The 24,724-nt window shown below is 42.7% G+C and overlaps 2 protein-coding genes across 2 annotated transcripts in view; one reads left to right on the top strand and one right to left on the bottom strand.

Annotated features, from left to right (window-relative positions):
- The first annotated feature begins 1,084 nt into the window (after nt 1–1,084).
- id1 (inhibitor of DNA binding 1, HLH protein) lies at nt 1,085–2,393 on the top strand. The gene is given in 3 exon segments (XM_026168767.1): nt 1,085–1,174; nt 1,177–1,563; nt 1,804–2,393. Coding segments are annotated over 3 exon segments (498 nt in total). The 5' UTR covers nt 1,085–1,099; the 3' UTR covers nt 1,840–2,393.
- A 4,922-nt stretch (nt 2,394–7,315) lies between these two features.
- Nucleotides 7,316–24,724, bottom strand: part of ncoa3 (nuclear receptor coactivator 3) — a 32,752-nt gene continuing 15,343 nt past the window's right edge. Inside the window, 23 exon segments of the mRNA XM_026168757.1 lie at nt 7,316–8,752; nt 8,844–9,039; nt 9,164–9,356; nt 9,446–9,500; nt 9,502–9,669; nt 9,773–9,868; nt 10,022–10,378; nt 10,501–10,666; nt 10,805–10,922; nt 11,060–11,272; nt 11,484–11,720; nt 11,831–11,948; nt 12,069–13,036; nt 13,648–14,201; nt 14,294–14,441; nt 14,854–14,997; nt 16,487–16,573; nt 17,164–17,355; nt 17,497–17,671; nt 17,906–18,006; nt 19,267–19,427; nt 19,697–19,801; nt 21,717–21,784. Of these exon segments, the coding sequence (XP_026024542.1) occupies nt 8,741–8,752; nt 8,844–9,039; nt 9,164–9,356; nt 9,446–9,500; nt 9,502–9,669; nt 9,773–9,868; nt 10,022–10,378; nt 10,501–10,666; nt 10,805–10,922; nt 11,060–11,272; nt 11,484–11,720; nt 11,831–11,948; nt 12,069–13,036; nt 13,648–14,201; nt 14,294–14,441; nt 14,854–14,997; nt 16,487–16,573; nt 17,164–17,355; nt 17,497–17,671; nt 17,906–18,006; nt 19,267–19,427; nt 19,697–19,782 (4,545 nt within the window). The 5' untranslated portion in view covers nt 19,783–19,801; nt 21,717–21,784 and the 3' untranslated portion in view covers nt 7,316–8,740.

Below are 24,724 nucleotides of genomic sequence, written 5' to 3'. Positions count from 1 at the left end.
AAGGTGATAAATGAACGACAAAAGCTCCGGAGCCGGTTTGTTCTCAGGGATCCGCGCGCCACGCAGGTGAATGGAGGAGTGCCGGAGTGCGCGCTCTCTTGTTTAACGTCTCCATGGAGACCGCCCGAGCGGCGCCAGGCTGACAGGCGTCAAGGCTCGGATGAATGGGTGACGTCACCGCAGTGGCGCCTGCCAGTCTGCTCGGGCTTGTTTGGACAATCTGGGGGGAAGATTCGGAACAGAGCGATGCGATCTGAGTGCGCGCGCGCACACACACCCAGATACACGCACACAAGGCTGAGCGCACACTGCAGAAACATGTGAAGGAATCCGTGAAGCCGATGCTCACACTGGTCTTCCTTCAACGCTGAGAGCCTGGAAAAAGAGACCGTGCTCGTCCAAAGAAGTCCCGTTTGTGAGTATAAAGAAAGCTTTGAGTGAAGAGAGCGAGGATTTTAGGAGCGTGTTTTTCCCCAAATCGGTCAACACTGTGACATCGAATAGTAATAAGCAAATGATCGAGAAAATTGAATAAACCGCTTAACTGTTCAGACGCTGCATTCCACGCAAATCACGTAAATCTAAAAGAAAAAATGAAACCCTAATACACTTTTAGAAAAGGTTACTCCTTCCCAGAACTCCTTCCCAAATAAGTTCTTTAAACTTTTACTGTACTATTGTCATCCACATCTGCAATGGCATCAACAATTGTGAAAAGGCACTGTGGTAGCCCAATTATCATTAGCCATTCATTCCATTCATCCCGTCCCACACGCATTCTCACAGCGCATACCCAACCATTCACCACCCTTTGACTGTCCCCAGGCAATCTACACCTGCAGAGTCCCCAAGCCGTGGACAGCTGGATTCCCACATATTACCCATAAAAGACACACATTTGTTTCCATTTGTAACGCCATCCCTCAAACAGATTGTAAATCCCGATAACCAGCCGAGCGCTGTCACTGGCTGAGAGAGAAGTTTTGAACCGCCCCCATCAATACAAACGCAGCTGTCCCATTGGCCGTCCTCCTTCAAACCGGACGATTCGGCTCCGCCCCTGGCGTCTACTTTCTTATAAGGCCGGGGAGGTTTGCCCATGTGGATGTTGCGAACTGTCAACATTGCGTTGCTATCAGTCCTGAAAAAGGAGACCAACCCAATAACTCTTCTTTCTCTTCATTTTTGGAAGCTACACTAATCAAGATGAAGGTTGTCGGATCTACCTGTGCCCTGAAGAGCAAAGGCGAGGACGTGGTGCGCTGCCTGTCCGATCAGAGTCTGACCATCTCCAAGTGCAAGATCCCGCTGCTGGACGAGCAGATGAGCGTATTCCTCCAGGACATGAACAGCTGCTACAGCAAACTGAAGGAGCTCGTGCCCACTCTGCCCACAAACAAGAAGGCTAGCAAAGTGGAGATCTTGCAGCACGTCATTGACTACATCTGGGACCTGCAGGTCGAACTGGACGAGCCGGAGAAGAGCCGCCAGCACACCGTCAGCAGCGTGCCCCGCACGCCGCTTACCACCCTGAACGCGGAGCTCGCCAGCATCTCAGTGGAGGTAAATTTCTCGCCACTCATACTGAATGAATCAGGGAATGGGCAATAGTCCAAACAGAGCTGCATGCATTCAGATAAAAACATGTATATAAGTGTCGGTGCGCGTGCGTAAAGTTTGCAAGCCCGTGCGTAAAAACTCAATTTGCGCATGGATAACAACTCGTGTGCTTTGCTAAAAAAATATATATTTATGTATATATACCTGCGTTGTACTAATCAACCTACTTTCTTCTTCCAGCAGAACGGATGCTCAGATGACAGGATCATGTGTCGTTAAGAGCTCTTGGAGCATCGCCCCATCACATCACATCAACCACAGCGAGGGGATGAACAAGGCTACTTAATGTGACTTCTCGAACCGCATCAAGAATTACAACCGTGAACTGTGTATGGACGTTTCGTACTCCCAGTGTTAGATAACAAGTTGTGTGGACATTCTGCGGCGACGAGCCTCTCTTTTGTCGCTTAACGGTTCTCGATTTATAAGAGGGTCACGGGACGAGAGGAAGATGAACAGAGAGTGTCCAGATATAGACTGGGTTAGCCAGGGGACCAAGAGAAGTTCAGCGCAACCGGCATCGCCCGTTGCTTGCAGAGTTTCTAAAGAAAGCTAACGTTTCTGTTACTGCTCTTTGTATTTTGTGTAAACCATGTAGAGGATTCAACATTTTTTGTAAAAGATTTAAAAAGAAAAAAAAGTTAATTTCTCAGATTCCTGAGCGACAAACTGTATTGTATATTACAATGCCACAATATGTGAAGATATTGTTTTCTTACAATGTACATTATTTGGTGTTTTTATTAAAACAAGATCATTATTTTTGAACAAGATCCCTCTGTGTCACTGTGTCTGTGTGCGGGAGTGAGAAGGTATCTGACTCACGTGCTATACCTGGGGAGGTTTCGTTGCTGGGAGCTGTAACTGTGAAAAATAACACTGCATGGTGATTACGCTATGATGACCTTTAAAGCCTTATTAGGATTCCAATAAATCACACAAGTACACTCATATATTCTTATTTAGGAGAGCGTAAACTATTTGTCACAGAAAAGTGCTACACCTACTTTCAAGTAAAGTTAAAAACCAAAGCTGGTGGTAAACCTACTGGTTCACAGCCAGTTTAATTGGTAATTTGACTCACTAAAAGCCATTAAAGTATCACATTACAAGAGGAAGTCACACGTTAAATCTACACATTTAAATATCCTTACAGATACGGTCTTGACATAAACTTTAAATTAAAACCACGCATTAGTGACACATGTTCTGTCGAAGGTTTTCATTTATTCCCCCAACATCTGTCGAATTCTGTGGCAAAGATAAGCCCATTGATCAGCAAATAAAATCAAATAAAAACAAAAGGCTTTTCTTCACTACATAAAACATCCATTTAAATATGGTGTTTCAATATGTTCTCGTGTAAATCAGCAGTCGAAAAAATAAAAATCTGCCGGCACCGAAGGAGTTAAATGGCTTTGGCGAGGCGATTCGTTATAAGATTTATTCTGTCTCCCTGGTGCAATGTTTTTCCCATTTCCCTGCGGTGCGATGCGCACAGCTGCAGCCCCGGCGTGGCCAGTGTGTGATTGTGTTTGTGTGATAGCTTTGTGCCAAGGGCAGGGGAGGGCGGCGGGGCCCAGACTGAGCGGCGCCTCGGCACACCTGGGGAAGTTCAGGTTAAATAGCTCCACATTCCTCAACACACAGCTGATTGAAACATTAACAAACAGTAATCCACAGGCCAGGCCGCAGATGGGCCGGGAAACACGCCAACACCGAGAGAGAGAGAGAGAGAGAGAGAGGGAGAGACAGAGAGTTTGTCGGATAGAGATTCCCACAGTACAGTCGTATGCCATAAGTTTGCTATATATACTTAAAAGAGGAAAGAAAACAAGGGGGAAAAACAACTACACTGTTTTAGTTCTAGGAGAAGCTTCCACGAGTGGACTTATTTAACACTTTTTTCATCATTTATGATATTACTGAGCAGTTAAACTGTTAAACATATGTAACATTATCTCTGGGCCGGGCAGCCTCTATAAGAAGTTTGTACTTTTTTTTTTAATTACAGTTAAATCCAGTCGGGACTGTGTCGAGGATTTTGGCCTCAGTCTTAATAACAATGATCATTTTAATCCCAGAGTCAATAAACATAAATCATCATCAAACCCCTGCCTCCAACTCCCCCACTCTATTGTCCTCTGGCGAGCATGAAAAACATTGCAAGTCTTGATTATCCGCTGTGTACGTGTGTCAAGGATGATAGAGGAAGACAACAGCGCCATCGTGTGGCAATCTTAACACATATCACATTTACACAGTATGGCGTGTTTTTAGAGACGAAGGAGCTTACTGTACTGCGATAAATGAACTTTACTCGATTGTTGCCCTTTTCCATTATACCTTTGCTTTTGACTTACTGCTCAACTGATTCCACACCTGTGATCTTTAATTGAAAACATGTAAACATGACTAATTATAGAATCAAAAACAAAGGATCACCAAGTCTTGCAAGAATCAGTAATAAAATATAAGGATGCAGATCAGAACTACTCACTCTTACTTTGTTTATGAACATATTACAGTGCATTAGCAGAAATGAAACGTTTTGCTCAGTTACTGCAGATAAGGCGAAATTACAGGCCGTTTTCCACTTACACTCCAGTTACTGGTTTCTTTTCAGTAATACTTTAAATATAGCAGTATTTTCCTGTGGCTTAGTGTCTTAATGTTTCAGTTGTGGACAAGATGATAACAATTTAACCAAAGAGTCATCTCCCATCTAAACCTCCCAGGTGTTTTGATTCAAAAACAACTTTTAGACCCAAAGAAAAAGCAGGCATTTCATTTCTACATATATATATATATACAGTGGGGCAAAAAATTATTTAGTCAGCCACCGATTGTGCAAGTTCCCCCACTTAAAATGATGACAGAAGTCAGTAATTTGCACCAGAGGTACACTTCAACTGTGAGAGACAGAATGTGAAAAAAAAATCCATGAATTCACATGGTAGGATTTGTAAAGAATTTATTCGTAAATCAGGGTGGAAAATAAGTATTTGGTCACCTCAAACAAGGAAGATCTCTGGCTCTCACAGACCTGTAACGTCTTCTGTAAGAAGCTTTTCTGTCCCCCACTCGTTACCTGTATGAATGGCACCTGTTTGAACTCATCATCTGTATAAAAGACACCTGTCCACAGCCTCAAACAGTCAGACTCCAAACTCCGCCATGGCAAAGACCAAAGAGCTTTCGAAGGACACCAGGAAAAGTATTGTAGACCTGCACCAGACTGGGAAGAGTGAATCTACAATAGGCAAGCAGCTTGGTGTGAAAAAATCAACTGTGGGAGCAATCATCAGAAAATGGAAGACATACAAGACCACTGATAATCTCCCTCGATCTGGGGCTCCACGCAAGATCTCATCCCGTGGGGTCAAAATGATCATGAGAACGGTGAGCAAAGATCCCAGAACCACACGGGGGGACCTGGTGAATGACCTGCAGAGAGCTGGGACCAAAGTAACAAAGGTCACCATCAGTAACACACTACAACGGCAGGGAATCAAATCCCGCAGTGCCAGACGTGTTCCGCTGCTGAAGCCAGTGCATGTCCAGGCCCGTCTGAAGTTTGCCAGAGAGCACATGGATGATACAGCAGAGGATTGGGAGAATGTCATGTGGTCAGATGAAACCAAAGTAGAACTTTTTGGTATAAAATCAACTCGTCGTGTTTGGAGGAAGAAGAATACTGAGTTGCATCCCAAGAACACCATACCTACTGTGAAGCATGGGGGTGGAAACATCATGCTATGGGGCTGTTTTTCTGCCAAGGGGACAGGACGACTGATCCGTGTTAAGGACAGAATGAATGGGGCCATGTATCGTGAGATTTTGAGCCAAAACATCCTTCCATCAGTGAGAACTTTGAAGATGAAACGAGGCTGGGTCTTCCAACATGACAATGATCCAAAACACACCGCCCGGGCAACAAAGGAGTGGCTCCGTAAGAAGCATTTGAAAGTCCTGGAGTGGCCTAGCCAGTCTCCAGACCTCAACCCCATAGAAAATCTGTGGCGGGAGTTGAAAGTCCGTGTTGCTCGGCGACAGCCCCAAAACATCACTGCTCTCGAGAAGATCTGCATGGAGGAATGGGCCAAAATACCAGCTACTGTGTGTGCAAACCTGGTAAAGACCTATAGTAAACGTTTGACCTCTGTTATTGCCAACAAAGGTTATGTTACAAAGTATTGAGTTGTATTTTTGTTATTGACCAAATACTTATTTTCCACCCTGATTTACGAATAAATTCTTTACAAATCCTACCATGTGGATTCATGGATTTTTTTTTTTTCACATTCTGTCTCTCACAGTTGAAGTGTACCTCTGGTGCAAATTACTGACCTCTGTCATCATTTTAAGTGGGGGAACTTGCACAATCGGTGGCTGACTAAATACTTTTTTGCCCCTGTGTGTGTGTGTGTGTGTGTATAAATATAAAGGCATGTGCACACTTTACAAACTCCGTATGCACTTCTGCAGCAGAGCTTTGTTGTTTCTTCTTGTCAGACTGATCAGTGTCAATCATTTGTGTACTTATTTTACTTTCTTTGTTTGGATTTTGATTTCAGATTAGTTTTGACCCCATTAACTCCTTTCTTTGGTCACATTTCTCTTTGTTTTGTCGAGTTACACATGATTGTACTTATTTACACCCTTTGATAAACAAAATTTAATTTAACTTGCTGTAACAAAGGAACTTTGGGATGCATTATTTTAAACAGCAGAATTCAGCGAGCAAAGCAGGGAGTGCGATTTCATATGTAAATATCTCTGTTTCCACACTTCCTGTCCGGTCAGAAGTACTTGACAAAGTTGTGATGACCTACTCGACCATCCAGAGATCGATCAGCTCCTTCAACCAAAACCATTCTCTTTTACACCAAAGCATTTCACAGAAACTACAAACTGATACTTTGTTATAAACATTAAGTATTTTTGCTTTATGCAGATTGCACATTAATAACTGAATGTTGATAAATTTGCAAAGAGTCAGTCTATACGAGTCACGAGTTTAACATTTTGCATTAGAACTATGTTAAACTGCATCGTTCTTTTAAAAAGATTGATTTTCTTTACAGAAGCCCTCTCAGTGTAAAATATTTTGCTGTGCAATTCAATACTTATTCAGGAATCCATTTACTTTCATTGTCTCATTTCTAAAATATGGTATTGTTTTGTAATTGGAAGTTTTCTTTTATCATTATTGTTCTTCTTTATGTCACATAGCTTAAGTATTTAAGAAAGAAAATAAGCCCACAAACTTTATTTCTTTATGCCCTGAAAGTGGAAACCGTTTCCAGGTTGACTAGAGTGTGATACTGAAAATACAAGAAAAGCCTAACAGAACACCAAATCCTTCACGTCTTATTTTCAGTAACTTGACAGCAGAAGCGCCCCTCCTCCTCGCATCCATTTTGTACGATCAAACTAATCATTCTGACAACGCAGCGCACCCGCTGATATTTACTGACGTGTAGAGAACTGCACACAGGCATCACAGCTTATGAACAGTAAATAATTGGAGAGCCAGGAGTGTTTAAATAGAAATTTGTATTTTATATCAATATCAACATCAGAGAAAAAAAAAAAAAAATCTGTAATATACATCCTGTAAAATAACAGCTTATCTTACCTCCAAAGAAAGAAAAACAAACCAAATGATCTCCTGCCTCTTTTTTGCACTTCATTCAAACTTCAAGATATTTTTTTTATTTTTTATTTCTTTTTCTCCTGAAGTAACAAAGTCTGGACATAAGATGAAGTTGTTTCCTGAAAAATAGATGAGATATTGATATGTCTTAAAGTGGATGTTTTTTTTTTGTTTTGTTTTTTTTCTACATCACAACAAAACATGCGTGTTTTTTTTTTCCAGTCCTCTCCCCACTGCACCTCACTTTCCCACTGTGGAACAATCCATCTCATGTCCATAACCACCCAAAGCTTTTACAGATCCAATGATATGTACCCATTTACCATCAGAATAATATAACACAATGTAAAAAATGTACACCAGAAACCTCAGAAACTATACATGTGGAAAAACATCTTTGGATTGCGCATGTTGAAAAGGTAGATTCAGCAAGCTGATAACAGTCGAAACAGAACATCGTGTGAATAATAATAATAATAATAAAAAATAAAAAAAAAAGCTGGACTGACAGAGCTGCTGCTGCTCCTGGGAGGGGGGAACACTGCTGATGACGTCAAAGCTCAAACCTTCAACGCATCAGATACTCGTCGCAAGTTAAAAAGTGCCTAAAAAACGTAATACATAACCTTATTGTTTTGTTTCCAAAATTAAAAAGCATTCTGTAAATGAAAACAAAAAAAAAACAAAAAAAAAGGAAATCAGATCAGCATTGACCTATGGGACACAAAAATACAACCAGGTCTCATACTTTGTGCAAGAACGGGCCTTTAAAAAGCATGTTTGATAATATATTGTAGAATATTTACAATTCATATTCACAGAGAACATTTGAGACATCTAATACTGCAGTACCATTTGTTTGCTTATAACAGGGATTATGATGCTCAGGTACAGTCTAAAGCATAAAGGCAAGAGTTATTGCTCCAATCTGCATAACATAGTAAACTGTGTGCTTATAGCTTCCAATGACTTTAGAATGAGGCGCATCCAAAGGATAAGGAAGAAAAAAAAACAAAACATTGTTGTGAAGGCATTGAATCTCTAGTAAGGCTGTAATGAAGAAATATTGCATCAATCTCTCACCCCCCGAAACAGAAGCCTTGTGGTAAAGTGCAGCCACAGCCAGTTGTACCGTAGTCCTGTTCTGCAGTCTGGCTGTGACGCTGAATACTGCCTGACAGCTTCAGGTCACACACAAACGCACGTGCAAACACACAGCCGTATCGGATTTCTGTATACATGTGTGCGGATGAAACCTAGCACAAATCATTTGTCCTTTCAGCCCACACCCTCTAGGGCGAGCAGCATGTTGTGCTGAGTTCTTTGTGTCAAAATTTATGCTGGGGGAACTCTACTGTGTGTGTGGTGAATATGTGTGTGCGTCTGCGTCCAGTTCCTCTCCTTGTTCAGCTAAATCTGCCACAGCTGAAAGGTCCAGATTCTGTCACGAGCCACAGGTCCTCAGCAATACTTCTGCAAAAAACACACAAAGCAGACAGACAGTTACAAACGGAAATCCTCCGAGCAGCAGCTGAAACACATGTAAGACCCTAAAATTATCCACCTGGTCAGGTCCCATTGGCATTCGGCCCATCCCCATGGAGTTCATTCCCATTTGACCCTGCATCTGTCCTGGCATTTGAGCCATCTGTCCTGCACCAGCCCCGCTGACCGGCCCGGGTCCCCCCATAGAGTTGTTAATCATCATGGGTCCAAACTGGCCCTGATTGCCCTGCTGGGGGAACTGTTGAGGATAGGACCTAGACAAGGAGAAAAATGAAAAGTAAATTACCTCTGTAACTTGATTTTGAGAAGTGCTTAGGAACGTTTCTGTTAAGTAACACTTAAACAACTGATGACTAAAGGAAGCATGATGCAGCATACATGTTACGTGGCATTCCACCCTGCGGCCATCCTTTCAAGTCTCCAGATGGGTACGAGTGCCCTCCCTGTGGATTTCCCTGCATTCCTGGCATCATTGCATTCTGTGGTGGGCCTCCCATTCTTCCTGGCATTATATTTCCTGGTGGGCTGCAACCTGGAGTCATGAAGGCTGGGTCCCCCTGCTGGTTCATCCCTGCAAATAGTGCAACAGTTGTTGAGTGTGAAACTTCAGGAGGATATGACAAAGGATACTGACAGCTGGCTCTATCTCAGCCAACTCACCGTAGTTGCCTCCATAGTTGAAAGCCTGCTGTCCAGGCTGGTTCATGGGGGGGGGGGCCCATTGGATTATCCATGCCTGTTGGTGCTGTGACATTAGGAGGAGGGCTGAAGGTACCTGCTGCCCCCTGACCTTGCTGCTGCTGCTGCATCATCATCATCATCCGCTGCCTTCTTAACTGCAACTCTCTGCGCTGAGCTAACACCTGGGCACTCAGGAAACCCGGCTGCAGAGAACAACAATGCTCAGTGTTAAATAGGTAAGTTGGAGCTTTGCTGCCGTGTCGAGTGAACGCACGCTACATTACAGATGAAGTACTGTCTACATACCTGTCCACCCATGCCAGGTTGCATGCCTGTGCGTATGACAGGGTTTCCTCCAGGGGTACTTTCCATCTTTACAGCTTGTCGTGCCTGGTTCATAAACTGCCGGGTGAGATGAGATAAATACACCTTGTTATTCCTTTATACTATTTTTTCACATCCATATTTAACAAACATACAAGAAGACAGATTTCAAAGAAACAAGTTGGAAGTCTGGAAGACTACCTTTAAAAAAGTGTGTCATAGAGAGATTACCTGTTGTCCTTGTAGTCTCTGCTGTAGTTGAAGTCTCAGAGGCTTGTTGGCAGTCATCATGCGAGGTCTTGGCATGTTTGCACGGGGGTTGCCTATACCCCCCATGCCAGGAAAACCCCCTGGCTGCCCCATCTGATTCATCATGGGACTGAAGGTTCCAGGAGACTGGCCTTGCATTGCATTGCCACCATATCCAGGCTGCATGCCCATCGAGGGGGGGCCTGGGTAGCCTTGGCCATACATGGGTTTTTGGTCCATGCCTAAGGAGGTATCAGGCCCTGGGAATGGCCCCGATGGTGGTGGGCATGGACCCTGGCTTTGATCTTGGCTGTGCTGAAGGCCATCAGGTCCCTGGGCCTGGCGTACAGAGAGGTTGGTTTGTTAGTGGACTAAACTTTACTAGAATTCCTGTGCATGTTAAGCCAAAAGTGGTTCTAACAATGGCACTAGTGAAGTTATGACTTAAGTGTGTCTCCTACCTGGCCTACGATTTCAGGGATGCCTAGAGCTCGGTCTATCTCCTGAAGAGTACTGACATCAGCAGCCTTGAGCAGAGAGTCCAACTGGTCTACAAGTTCATCACTTGGCCCTTCACTATTGGGCAGAGGCCCCAACAGTTCTTCCAGGGGGTGTGCAAATGGGTCCCTAAACACCAAACCAAAAAAACCATAACGAACAAGTTTTCAAAATGACACCTTCAGAGTCTAATAATGTTAGCTGCTGAGTTCAGCTCGACATCTAATACAAGAGAAAATAAATGTGGGATTGGTGCTGAAGGTTCACCTGTTTATGTTATTCTGTGGTCTCTCCATTCCCATGGCAGAGTCAGGCCAGGAGGGTGACTGAGGTGGGGGACCGTGTCCAGAAAAAGGTCTCATGCCTACATTAGCATCACTGTTACCTAGAGACATGATAGAAATGCATGTATGGTTCACAATGCACTTAACAGAAAGCTTTTAAATAGTCATGTTAGTATGTTGCACACAAATTAAGGGCATTTTTTTTAGGTTCAGTCTACAACAGAGACATGTGACATACCCATATCCATGAGCTGCTGCTGCAGCATAGATCTGGTGTTTCCCGGTGCACTGATGGAGCGGTTTATTAAGGGTCCTCCCAGTGGACCAGAGCGACCCATGCCAGGGTGTCCTGGTCCAGCTACAGGGCTGCCGCTGGATCTCTGCATCCCCCATTCCCCTGGCCCTGCCATGGGAGGGCGCTGAGGAATACCCATGCCTCTGCCCATGCCTCCTGAATAACAGGAAAATATACAGAGTGTTTCATTACTGGGTGTTGTCAGTCAAGGGAGTAGCTTCTGTGTGCTAAAGGTGGTGGCTGTAACTAAAAATGTTAAAGTAAGTAGAACTCAAAAAAAATTTCTCATGCAGTTTATTCTGTTGAACAGGTATAAAGAGAAAACTTGGAGATATTAGATATTTTAGGAAGTAAGTGCTTAAGTTACTTGTAGGATTGCCTCTTGGTGGACACACACTCATGCCTGCAGGATAGCCATTAGGCACAGCTCCTCGGATTGGAACGTCCATGTTCTCTTGTTTGACCACTGTGGAAGAGGAAATATTTCTTCTTGTAGCCAGACTGCCTCCCATTCCTCCCTCTCCACTCATGGGTTTGGAATCCAAGGACAAGGCTCTTTGATAGGCAACACGCGGACTTGGAAGAATGGGGGCTCTCTCTCCATCTGAAACAAATACAAAACCAGGTTTAAGGTCCCTTCACACTCTTCTGTGTATTACTGCTCAGCACTTGAGTCAAATCACATGATGCACTTGATTATACTGACTGACGTACCATGTAAACTGTCTGGAATATTTCCCTGTTTGTTTCCAGTTTCCTTCCCAGCTCTGGGATCTGAGTCAGGGAAGAAGCCGGGGTTGTTCCTGGGAACACCTAGAATGGTCTCCAGGGTCTGAACCATGAAAAAAAAAAACAAAAAAACAAAAACAAAACAAAACAGGAAGGATCAGAAACGATGTCTGAGAAGATGATGTATTTGAGAACATGCATGCAAGAGAGATTTTGAGCCTACCTCATCAGCTGGCTCTAACTTGACCTTGCTTTCTATGCTATGGTGATCAGAGCTGGTGACCCCTGGCCCCTGAGCACCTTTCCCATCCAGATCCTTTGGTTTTATCTCCCCCACTTCTTTAGAGTCATCCTTATTGAGGAGGTAGTGAAGGAGGGCATTGGGCTTCTCCTTCTTAGGGCTCTGCTGCTCCTGCTTTGATTCTGACCCCCTAACCACTCCACTGGTGGCAGGCCCTGGCTCTGGTGCCCCAGAATCCAAGCTGCTTTTTCCTGTGGCCTCAGCTGTGATGCGAGCCACTTCATCAGGAGTATTCCCATTCTGCAGGAGCTTGTGGAGAATCTTGTGTTTTTCCTGCAGTGACTGGTTATTTACATTTCCTGTGCTACCAGAGGAGGAAACAGCAGCATGATTGCCGCTTGTAGAGGATGACACTCCCGTAGAGGAGGAGGGACTGGTGACACCAGCTGTTGCATCTTTACTCTCAGGTGTGGAGCTGGGCCCGGAGCTTGCTGTGTGGAGCTCATCTGTAGGAGAGGTGAGGAGCTGCAAAAGCTTCTGGTGGCACTTTGTGTCGGGAACCCGTCTGTTGGTTTCTCCCACACCCAGACTTGCCTCTCTGCTGGCCTGACTGTCTGGCTTGTCAGGAGGGCCCTCACTGGTGGGGGTGTGTGGGTGCTGCTGAGATTGCTGCTCTCCACCAGTCCCCAGTGAGCTTCCTGGGCTCCTGGAGTCCGAGTAGGCTGGGAGGGAAGTTTTACAGGGTCCCCCTGCTGCTTGATTGGTAGAGTTGATGCTTGGGGAGCTGTCGGGCTTGTGAGGAGGAGGAGAAGTGAGTGGGGAAGGCATTGGATTGCCCACTCCCTCACTAATGGCTTGAAGGGCATTCAATGAGTTGCTGGAGAAGGTGGTAGCTCCTCCTCCACCTCCTGAGTTACCGGCATGAGTGGAGCTCATGGGAGAGTTCATACCTACAAAGGACACAACCAGAGTAAATCTACTGAACACACACCAAATAAAAAAGAAAGTTTTAACTATTTATAACTAAAGTACAGTTAACAAGCTGATTTCTTCTTTCCTGGCCCTATATGAAAAACGAAGTAAACCTAAAAACCGAAGCAAGTGAGGCCTACAGTTCATGGTGTGTTGCTTTTTGCAATCTTTTAGCCTGTTTCACTTTGTTAGGCACATTCTATATAAGCAACTTCTTGACTCAACAGGTCTGGCAGTAATCAGGCCTGGGTGTGGCTGGTGAAACTGAACACAGCTTTCCAAAAAATGTGGTTTATCGCCGTTAATTCATGATTTATGGAGAATATTACTTTTCACATGGGGCTAGGAAGGGTTGGGTCAATTTTACTGAATTTTAATGAATGAAATCATTATTTAAAAACTGCATTTTGTATTTAGTGTTGTTATCCTTGTCTGATTTTTCAATTTTACTTTTAAATAATTAATTTAAAACATGCAAGTGTGAGAAATATACAAAAAACAAAACAACAACAACAACAAAAATATTTTTTCATACCACTATATTCAATTTTGTTTTAAATTCGGCCGTTTCAGAATAGTTGGCTCATACCTCCGGGAGAGAAGGGGCTACCTCGGACTCTGGGGGAACCCACGACGTTGTGCGGAGGACAATTTATCCCTGGACTGGCTTGGGGAGGGCTTGTCATTCCCATCCCATACCCTGCACCTGCAGGTCCACCTCCAGGTCCATGGAACGGGGCCATCTGCTGATGCTGGTGCTGCTGTTGTTGCTGCTGATGCATACCATGATGGCCCATCTGATTCATGGACCCCATTTGGTTCATTGAGTTCATGGGGGAATTTATTGGATGTATGGAGTTCATCTGATTCATATGACCCATGTTGTTCATCTGATGCATGGAATTGATTTGATGCATAGAATGATGCATGGGACTCATTTGATTCATCGGATTCATCCGGTTGCCCCCAGCGTACGGCGGCACTCCTCTTTGTGGCACGTTGCCCTGCTCAGTCATACCGTAGCCCCTGTTCATGGCCATCCCACCTCCTGGGCCCATGTTCATCTGTTGGTTGGGGTTGTTCATACCCATGGTCTGAGGCCTCATGCCACCACCACGGTTCCCCCGATAACCATTATGCTCCCTACAAAAATACAAATGAAAACAGAACAACGATTAAGCTGTAGAAAGGAATGAAACATGATGAAATCATATTGTTCATTAGACAATTTGCACCTTTGCAGCAGGTGTGTGGAGAGGAAAGAGTGTGGTTCATTTGTGCTGGGATTCCTGCAGAGGTCACTTCTTGTTTGAGCTGTGACAGGGGTTCCATCTGAGAGTGAGAACCGGTAAAGAGGTGTCTCCGCATGGCCATTATGGAAAGCTGGAGCAAGAAAAAAGAAGAGAGAAAATAATGTCACTCCTCCAAAATAGCTGACAAAAAAAACTAAACATACTACGAATATTAAAACATCCATAGGTAATAAACCAGCTGCCATACAGTCCCCTCTTCAGCAAGACCTTTAATATTATAAAGTCAGCATAGAGATCATTCACTGTTTACTATAACCAAGGCACCCTGCATGGTCAATAACTATACACCCCAGAAAGTTTAGCTACATAGCTCATGTCTTTTGCTAGAGTAAGATTGTTATTAGTGTTGTTACCCTCTTATGTATGTACAAGGAGCCTTAACCTACAAAACAAAGATTGTAATAAGATGACATGCCTAAGAGCAACCAAACAAAAGATGTTACTGCACACATATATAGTAATGGAGAATCAGAAATGCATACCATCTTGGTAGTGGCGTTTGAAGGACCACGGCTGTCCCTCACTTCGATGGATGAACATCTGCAAGCAGCGTCTAACCAGGTCTTCCCACCCTGGGCGCATGGTCGTGTGAAGAGAGTTCTGCTGTTCAATTTCAATCAGTTTACCTACAACAGAAAATCCCAAGTGAGCTGGTGGTGTTGAGGAGAAAGAAGCTTTCGGTTTAGTCCATGTGTATATAATACAGACATTTCTAAATAACACTGCCTAACTGTTCATATTTGTGACATGGGTGGATTTATTCTGTAGCACCACCTACATAATTTATAATATTCATTAAATTTAAAATAATTGTGTTATGCACAGCTGCTGTGCTTAACAAAACACGGACACTGTATTGTACAGCTAAACAGCCAGTCACAATGAACTCATTGCATTGTCCATGTAAACTCGTTAGACATTTGGATATGGTCAAAACAACTTGCTGAAGTTCAAACCAAGCATCAGAATGGAGAAGAAAGGTCGATTGAGTGACTCTGAATGCAACATGGTTGTGGGTGCTAGATGGCCTGGTCTGAGTAATTTAGAAACTGATGTTTTACTGGGATTTTCCCACACAACTATCTCTAGAGTTTACAGAGAATGGCCTGAAATAGTCTATCCTTTTATGACCACAGCGTACCCGTATTCTGATGGCTGCTTCCAGCATGTGCCATGTCGCAAAGTTCAAATCATCCCAAAGTGGTTTCTTGAACATGACAAGAAGGTCACTGTACTCATATGACCTTCACAGTCCCCAGATCTCAGCCCAACGGAGCATCTTTGGGATGTGGTGAAACAGGAGAGTCACAACATTGATGTGCAGCTGACACATCTGCAGCAACTGTTTGTTGCTATCAAATCCAAGGAAATCCAAATCCATGGATGTTTCTAGCACCGTAAAGCTTGAACTGACCAATTCTTCACGTGCCTTATATTGCCAGAAATCATGAAAGAATAGTGCATGACACACACACACAAAAACTTTTGTAATTCATGTTTGCTGTAGAGCTTCAATATACTTCTATTTTTAAAAAAATGAAACAACACAAAAGCAACAAAAAAACAGAACCCAAACCAAAAAACATTAAATAAGATGTCATCAGATCACAATCACTTTGATGTCAACTAACTGAAGCAGTAGAGTGTGTGTCTGTTTTACGGCTGTGACAGTCTCCTGTTGACTAAATCTGTCCACAGACAGGCATATTCAGAGATTGTGGTAATTCCTGCTGCAGTCTGGGTCTCCAAAGCCAAATTTAGCCAAAATTACACTCGCACAGAGACAGACTCACTATGTGAAAAACAATAACAACTATGCTTTATTTTTAGCTACACACAAGCTTTGCGAGTATACCGTGCGTGACTGCAATGCTATTGCACAAACAAGAGCTTCAAAAGTGTCCGAGCGGGCTTTGTGTTACGTCTTGCTCCAGTATGTGTTCCACGATGACACACAGACAAACACAGAGAAACTCACAGTATGAAAAATAATATAAGCCTTGTCGCTGTAGCTGGTTAAAATGCATTTTTCCCCCCAAATGTACTTAATTTTTATTATTATTATTTTTTAAATTCTCAGGTGTCTCCATTACATGTCATACAGCAAACACTTACCAGACAGTTCATGACGAGTGCTAAACCTCTCTGTCCGCTCTACTGCAGTGATGCGTCGTGCCACACATATCATACATGACTGCAAATCTGAGGAAAGAGACAGCGCCATGTTAAATCCTCATGTAACTACAGTGGAGGCAGAACGGGACAGTTACTATTTTGTTTATGGATACAGAACTATTTGGAATATTTAAGAGGAAGCCAAATAAGGCAAAAGGTAATGAAAGTACATCTGGTTTTAAACCACAAATTTTAAACATAAAAGTATGGTACGAATGAGTATAAACATAAGGATGTTAAAGATGGTGCAGAAAGCTGCATGTGGTCAGAAGGGAAAAAGAATAATCCACACAAACTTGACATGTCTGGCAGTAGACAGATGGAAAGATACCGATGGTTACACCCTTGTGCAATAAGACACAATAAGAGAGCTGATCAAATAGTTTCACTAACTCATCTACACAATGCAATTTGTAGAGAGTATAGGAGCTGTGGCAATTGTTTGGCTTGAAATAACAACTGTACTCTTCAAATTTCGACTTTTTACCAAAATGATAATTCGAGTATAAGCTCGAAATTTTGACTTTAGTCTAAAAATGGACACTAATTATTATTTATTTTCTTAATGTGGCTCTAACACTAAAAAAAACAAAACAAGCTTATCAACAATGACTTGCCATCTCCCTCCTCCATCATGGCCCGGGGCTGAGTGAGAGCAAAACACTGCATAGTCTCATAGCGTTGGCCTCCCGCTCTTTCTTCTGGCAGTCCATGAGTCTGACTGTGAACATAGCTGACCAGCATGCGACAGTTGAACGTGTGGCTCTTCTGACGAGGTGCCTCTCCACCCCACGATGCTCCATTGGGTGCTGTGATGCAAAAAAAAAAAAAAAAAAAAGATGCAGACTCTTTAACCACGTGTGCAAGTGATCCACCATTTATGTGTGTGTTGTTATGTTTTATGCATCTTAAATGTGTTTGCACAAACATAATAAACACTCGTGTCTCACCATTAGACTTGGGGAGATTCTTGTGAAACTCCTCTCGGTCCTCGTCATGGATGATATTGTACACGCTGGTGTTGATGAGCTCCTCCTGTTTGTACTGCAGGTACTGCGTCACGTTGTCCGACACGAACACGATGCTGCCCTCCCGGTTTACCACAAAGAGAAAGCCGTCCAAGGCCTAAAAGAGCAAGGGCAGAAGAAAGGAGAGCCAAATGGAGTGAAGGCCCGTCAATGCAAATAGCATTAGTTTTTTTTTTTTAATTATTACTGCTTTGTCCGTCTAAAAAGAAACCAGCTGAGACATTTTTATCAGCTACATGTCAGCAATGTCACCAAAACACAGATCCAACATATGGAGGGGGAGCTAATTGGTGTTACTCTTTTGCCCCCGAGTGATTGTCCCCAAACTGACCTGTAGGAGCAGTGGCCCCAGATGGTCCTTGTCAATGACCCCTTGACCAGTGGAGGAAACATCCGCCTTCTGAACATCGTCATCACTGCAAGAACTCTTTCCTGAAAACAAATGAGGCACACTGCACTGTTGGTAACGATAATAATGATAATAATGTTACAGTTCTGTTGAAAATAACTTCCACTGTGTAAATCAACAAGATTAGTTTGAATTCTTGGGACAACTTGGTGCATGACCTGTATATTTTCCCCAACTTTTACTTTGTTTTTGTACATAATACTGAGGCATAATCTAAAATTACAAAAGACAAAACAACAACAACAACAACAAAACAAACCCCAACTTAAAACATATCAGTCTGTATAATTACCCACAGTATAATAAATATGTTTTCTGGCCACCAGATGGCAGCACAAGTCATGACTGCATGGTTGGCATGCCTTTCTATTTTTAAAATCAGCATGTGTCTGAGGCTTTGTTAGATACCACTCTATATAGCTGGGTCACTTGGAACACAAGCAAGATGTGAAACTGTATGCCACTGGATTTAATGCTATTTCAAACTTTTAGTAGCTGTACAAGAAGAGATGAGACAGCAGTTGCTGACCTAAATGAAAAAGAAAACATAACAAAACAAGGAAACTGACCCTAAAGACGAAGACATGTAAACAAGGGTTGGGGTGGGGAAAGGTGTGTTAAATAAACAACAGTCAGAAAAGAGAAGAAAAACGGAGAGGCCCCTCCATCATTCTTATCCTGTATCTATGGTAACCTGGCTGCACAACGCCAGGACCCACAGTAGCCAGCTGTGACCCTCTGGGTACATTCCAATATGATTGCTCGCTTTCTTCTTTACCCACTTATCCTAACAGATGTAATCGCAACCAGGCTAAAAACATTTGGAGGAAGTTATTCACTTCTGTGTATTTAATTGTGTAAAATCTGCAAAAATGGTTAAAAAAAAAAAAAAAAAAAAAAAAAAAAAGCTTTGAGATAGGAGTGGCTCTCTATAAGGTCTGATTTCTGAGTCTCCAGTAGCATTAGTCTCCCAGAGAGAAACAGGGTTTGGCACTAACAGATACACACTGTCACTTACAGCCTTGAGCCATGACCACCAAGGATTGGTCTCAATTACTGGTGCTCATTTACCCCCAGCGATACAAACAGCCAAACTGGCTGTCAGTCTGAAGTGGCCTGGCCATGAACCAAACACACTACTTTATCACTGGCATCATCTGTCCTGCAGCAGCGTACTTGACAATCCTTACTTTCTCCACGGTTTACTTTCCATACACAAATTCAAAAATAAAATGATCCTTTGTTTTAATCACAAAGATGTAATCTGAACATGGAGGTGGTACCTTGCTCCTTGATTTGTCTGATCTGCCTCACTGTCTCCTTCAGGATGGCACATTTGTCAGGCTTGACGTTGAAGCTGTCAATGTTGGAGAGGTTGGCAGAGATGAGCTCAGCCAGCTCCTCGATGTACTTGCTCTCCTGTTCCCTCCGACGCTTGTCACACCTGCTGAGGCACCAAAGGGATTAGATATGTTGCCATGACAACCTCACCTCCCCATGCCCCATCCGTATGCAGGCCATACGGCCATACAGGGCTCAGATGCTTCAGATATTCAGTTAGCAGCAACATATGCTTGAACCAGGGATGTGGTCAGGAGGAAGACAGCGACATCACACACACACTCATGCATCATGCTGGCATTTAAATAAAAACAGCGACGGACAAAGTGGACTGATGCATTAAATATACTCAGCACAAGTTAGAGCACTTACCCTAAGCTTGGAGTGTCACAGGTGGACAGTTTACGCTTACGGTCGGAGCACAGGGGATCCAACGAGTTGTCTCCGACGCCACTCATCTTCAGCACACATCAGCACCTGAAAGCGCAAATCGGTGCATTGCATATATACATAACGTGGTATGATCAGACAGAATGACCTGAGAGTGGTATGTGTTGCAATCTAAAAGACCATTAAAATGTTTTGTGTTTTTTTGCAAAGTCCACTCAGAAGTGAGTGCAGATGAAGAGACTTCTGGGGGAACAGAAGAATTTAGATCAGTATAGATTTATAAGGGCAGACTATCCAGTTATCTGAGCAGCCTTGGTTTCTGCACTGTGTTTGATGGGAGTGAAATCTCATCTGTTCCACTGCAAGGAGCAACTGATGATGATGTAGTGATTTGGAGCCTCAGGGGAGATGGGTCATCCCGCGTTCAGCCAGCCTGCCCGCTAGAATGATACCCTTCTGCTAGCAGCGGCAACACAAGTATACTATACAAACCATTTCCAGTGCACTTGCATGCTCAGGCATGTCGGGGCACAGTGTTTAAGAGTGCTAGAAGCTACTGTCCCAGAAAGGCGCATATTCACCAGCTCGTCTATTTGTTTAACTGCCTGGGGCTGCACAAGCCAAAAAAAGAAAAAAGAAAAATATTGCACACTGTTCAGGCTTGTGGAGCCTTGAAACAATCCAGGCGAGGCTCTGCAACTTTTAGTCATTTGAATACGCTGTATTCTCTTTACTGTGCACGGTTAATGCTAAGCTATATCCGTTCTTTCTTCCAATAGATTTTACGTTCAGTCCCCCCTGTATCATCCTAAGACAACACCTCCCTTGTATTTTTCCCTTTCGGTAGTTGTGCCGAGCAAGGGATCGTGTCCTTGTTTTCTTGCTCTGGCACTAGCCTCTGTCTGACCTCTCAGAGTTCATGAGAGGAAACCCCTGTAGCCAACATCTAAGGTCACTGCTCCTTCCTATTCCCACCCAAAAACTTCTGAGCTGCACTACCAGACTGTTTGACTACAACCCTATCCTGGACTTTGTGTCTGCTTCTGTGCGCACGCACACGCACACACACAAACTCATTCCAAAGAAGAAAAGTGTAAAACGGATGGGAGTCATTATGCAACTCCTGCTCTGCAACTGCAGGCTAGGACATGCAGCCCAGTCACCCACCAACACTATTACTACTAGAAGAGCACCAGGTCTCAGACACACACTTTGTGCAGTAAATCTGCATCGCATGCTTCTTGTCTGTCTACCTTTCAGCACCCCTCTCTAAATCTGCCTGTCGTGCTCCGGCTGTGACTCTTGCTCCCCTCCCTCCTCTCTTTCTTCCTTCCTTTCTGATTTCTGTCCTAAGGCTCACCTCTGCAGCAGCATAGAAAGATGACATCAGCCCTCAGTCAGCCTCACATCCTGACCGGACAAACAGCAGAGCTGTAGGCTGCTGGAAGTCTTTTGGAGGACAGGGTATGAATACCAGGACTGTACTACAGGGAAACCTTACTGAAAACCAGAGTAAACGTAAACACGTTCCAACATGGTAATGCAAAAAAAAGAAAAGAAAGAAAAAAAAAAGAAAAAAAGAAAGGTAATATGATCTTACACAAAACAAGAATGCTCTCATTTGATTTTGACAACTGTAACTCAAATTTACTGTTGTTTTTAAGTTTGTGTGTTTTTGACATTTAAACCAGCTAAACGTTTAACATGACTGAAAACAGACACAAGTTGAGTAGATGGCAGCAGAGCAGTAAAAGAGAAACTTTTAGCAGCAGCCCACCAAAACCACAGATGTCTCTCAACAGGCCTGGCAGTGTGCCACTGACCTGAATCAGCTTCATCTAACAGTGTGAAAGTTGCTCAGGAACAAGATGAGATGTTGCACCTACCATCAGGTACATGGGCACAGTAAATAATAAAAACATTTTATATTTCAAAGTAAAATGGTCCTAATTGTTATTTGATGGAGTGAATGCATTTCTGTGTTTTGTTACTGCATGCTCACCTTAGCCAGTACAAGCCCCAGTCAAAATCCATTCAGGGTCTAGTGTCACTTTAATGTCTCAACATCTCCTGAAAACAGAAAGAGAAAGGTCATGAACTACAGCGCTCTATAAATGTCTGGAAGTCTCAACATGACTAGTACTTTTGTGCACGCTAAAACATGTGCTTTATATATGTTTTTCGTTCATAGAATTTCATGGGAAAGACTCAATTCTAAAAATGCACAGGAAGTCACAGCAGTTTGCATCCTGTTTGCCCCCTCCCCCTCGGCCTGTTCCACTGCGTCATCACTTCCCTTTCCAGGAAACGTGGCCACTTATCCACCATATTTACATATTCTGTTCGTCAGTTCCCTGTCGTCCTGGTTTTTACTCACATTTTGTCTGATTGTTGTCTGGCATCCGAGGGTTTCCAAAACGAATCTAATTGAGCATTAGGAGAAAACACAGCATGGAAATCCTTCTTCTATATCTGACAAAAGGTCAGAAAATTCCAGCTGCATTTACTAAAATGCTTAAAGACCTTTACCATCTAGGGCAGCCAGTAAAGTTATCTCAGTCAGTGTGGTGTTTTTTTTGGTTTTCTTATTAAGGAAACTCTGCAGAAATGAATCTCGTGATCTTTCTAGTCACTAACTTAATAGTTTTTCCCATAGAGCAATTACAATATCAGATTCAGATATGTTATCTTTTTATTTTCTTTTTTTGCTAATCAAGTATCCTTCTGGTCACAAGGGATCTGTCAGATTCCCAATCCTAATATTTAGAGTGCCTTGTGTTCAGCAAGTGTACAAGCTCCTGCCTAAATCACTGCATCATCCTCTGTCAAAGAAAAGCCTGTGAGATAGATTTCAGCATGGGAAAAACACTAAGAATAGCCACACAGAGTAAACACAAATTCTTCCTGTGATAAAGTTTGATATAAAAAAAAAATCTAAGGTCAAAATAAAAATAAATCCATTTTATTAGTTACCATGTTCAACTGCTCATTTATACAAAGTTATACTGAGCCAATCACTTGTAAGTGTGTGCATGCATGGGCAAGAAGACCTGCTGTAGCTCAAACTCAGCATGATGGCAAACAAAGGCGATTTAACAGATTTTGAACGTGGTGTTGTTGCTGCCAGATGGGTTGGTCTGAATATTTCAGAAACTCCTAATATACTGGGATATTTTTTTTCCTTTCACAACCATCTCTAAAGCTTACAGAGAAAATCTGAAACAAACACTATGAGTGAGTGGCAGAGAAAATGCCTTGTTGACACCAGAGGTAAGAGGGGAATAGTCAGACAGCTTCAAATGGACAAGAAGGCACGGTAACAAAGGTAACCAATTCTTGTAATCAAGGTAATCAGAAGAGCATCTCCGAACAAACAAAACACTGAACCTGGAAGCAGATGGACTACAGCAGAAGAAGAGCACATCGGGTGACACTCTTAGCAGCTAAGGACAAGAAACTGGTTCAACAGCTCAGGTTGGTAGTAGGGCTGCTCGATTATGGCAAAAATGATAATCACGATTATTTTCACTGAAATTGAGATCGCGATTATTTGACGATATTTATTTAACCCTTTAAGACCTACCATAGAACCAAGTCCGCCAGAGCTTATATTATTTTTTTACATGTTGTAGTGCCATTTGTGGGAGCATTTCAAGTTGCTAAATAACTGTTATAGCCCATATTTTAATAATATGTATGCATTAAGTCCATAGTAACTACATTAATTGCAAAAAAGTGCAATAAACTACAAAAAAAAATTGAAAATCGCTTTTGTTTTGTTACATATATTTCTACTTGGAGAAATTTAAGAGGTTTATCCCTCAAAACTTTAAATACAAAAAAGTTGCAAAAAATAGTTTACAACAACAGGAAATTTATTTTGAGTGTGTTCATAGTTTTATTTTGGAGATACACCAATTTTTATATACTGCAGGAAAAACAAAAAAAAAAACAAAACAATCCTATGATGCAAATTTGCAAAGAAAACAGCATGTGCATCAAAATAAACTATTTCCAGCAGTGCAAGCATCCCAGAAACTATTCAGAAAAGTCAAACATGACCAGTAGAGGTTTTTAAGGCCTACAAGTAAAAAAAACTACATTTCCGCAAAAATGACGTCACTTCCGGTTTCGGCCTGGAAATGGCGGACATGCGAATGTTCGCGCTGACGTCTGTTTCACTGTGGGAAGTGTTATGAACAGCTGATCGGATCGGCAAAGCGTGTTTCTGGAATATTATGTTTTTGTTCCTGCAAGGCTTTTTATGCAATTTTTGCAAAGCTTTATGTGGAAGGAAACCGTGACCGAGGACAAGCTGATGGCATCAGATGTAAGTACAACTCCTCTGGTTTCATATGCAAAAAAAATTATTGCGCTAGCTTACGCGGTTCAGATTCTACAGGGATTTAAAAATAGTTACACAAAACGGAGCGTGCTGCTCTGACCGGCTTTAAAGGGTTAACAATGACTTTAAAAAAATAATATAAAATAGTGTGCAACACCACTGAAGTTTTTTTTACCTCTCTTTTCAACCAACGGCAGTCACTCTCCTCTCCAAATAACTTCTGCTTAGCTTTCCGAGCTTCCCTCGGGTCCTCTTAATCAGCGGTCTCCAACCTTTTTTGCGCCACGGACGGTTTATGCCCGACAATATTTTCACGGACCGGCCTTTAAGGTGTCGCGGATAAATGAGGGAGGGGCTAATAATCGGCTCAGTCATTTTTAATGATCGTTGAAAGCCCAGATCGTAATCGTGATTAAAATTCGATTAATTGAGCAGCCCTAGTTGGTAGTGATGTAATGTAAACGTATTATTGTTTAAAAGCAACAGCCTAAATTAGTATTGTTCCCAACCATGAGGATTGGTCCATAAACACAGACGAGCACCATGTTAAAAAGTGAAAAATTAATTCAGTTAAAAAGTCAAAAGGTTTGTGTAACAGCAAGGTGCACCTAACGAAATGGCAGGTGAGAGTATATTAAAAACACACATAAAACATTAAACATGCT

Source organism: Astatotilapia calliptera, chromosome 5 (assembly GCF_900246225.1).
Source record: "Astatotilapia calliptera chromosome 5, fAstCal1.2, whole genome shotgun sequence".
NCBI classification, from domain to species: Eukaryota; Metazoa; Chordata; class Actinopteri; order Cichliformes; family Cichlidae; genus Astatotilapia; species Astatotilapia calliptera.
This window is presented reverse-complemented; position numbering and strand designations above follow the sequence as displayed.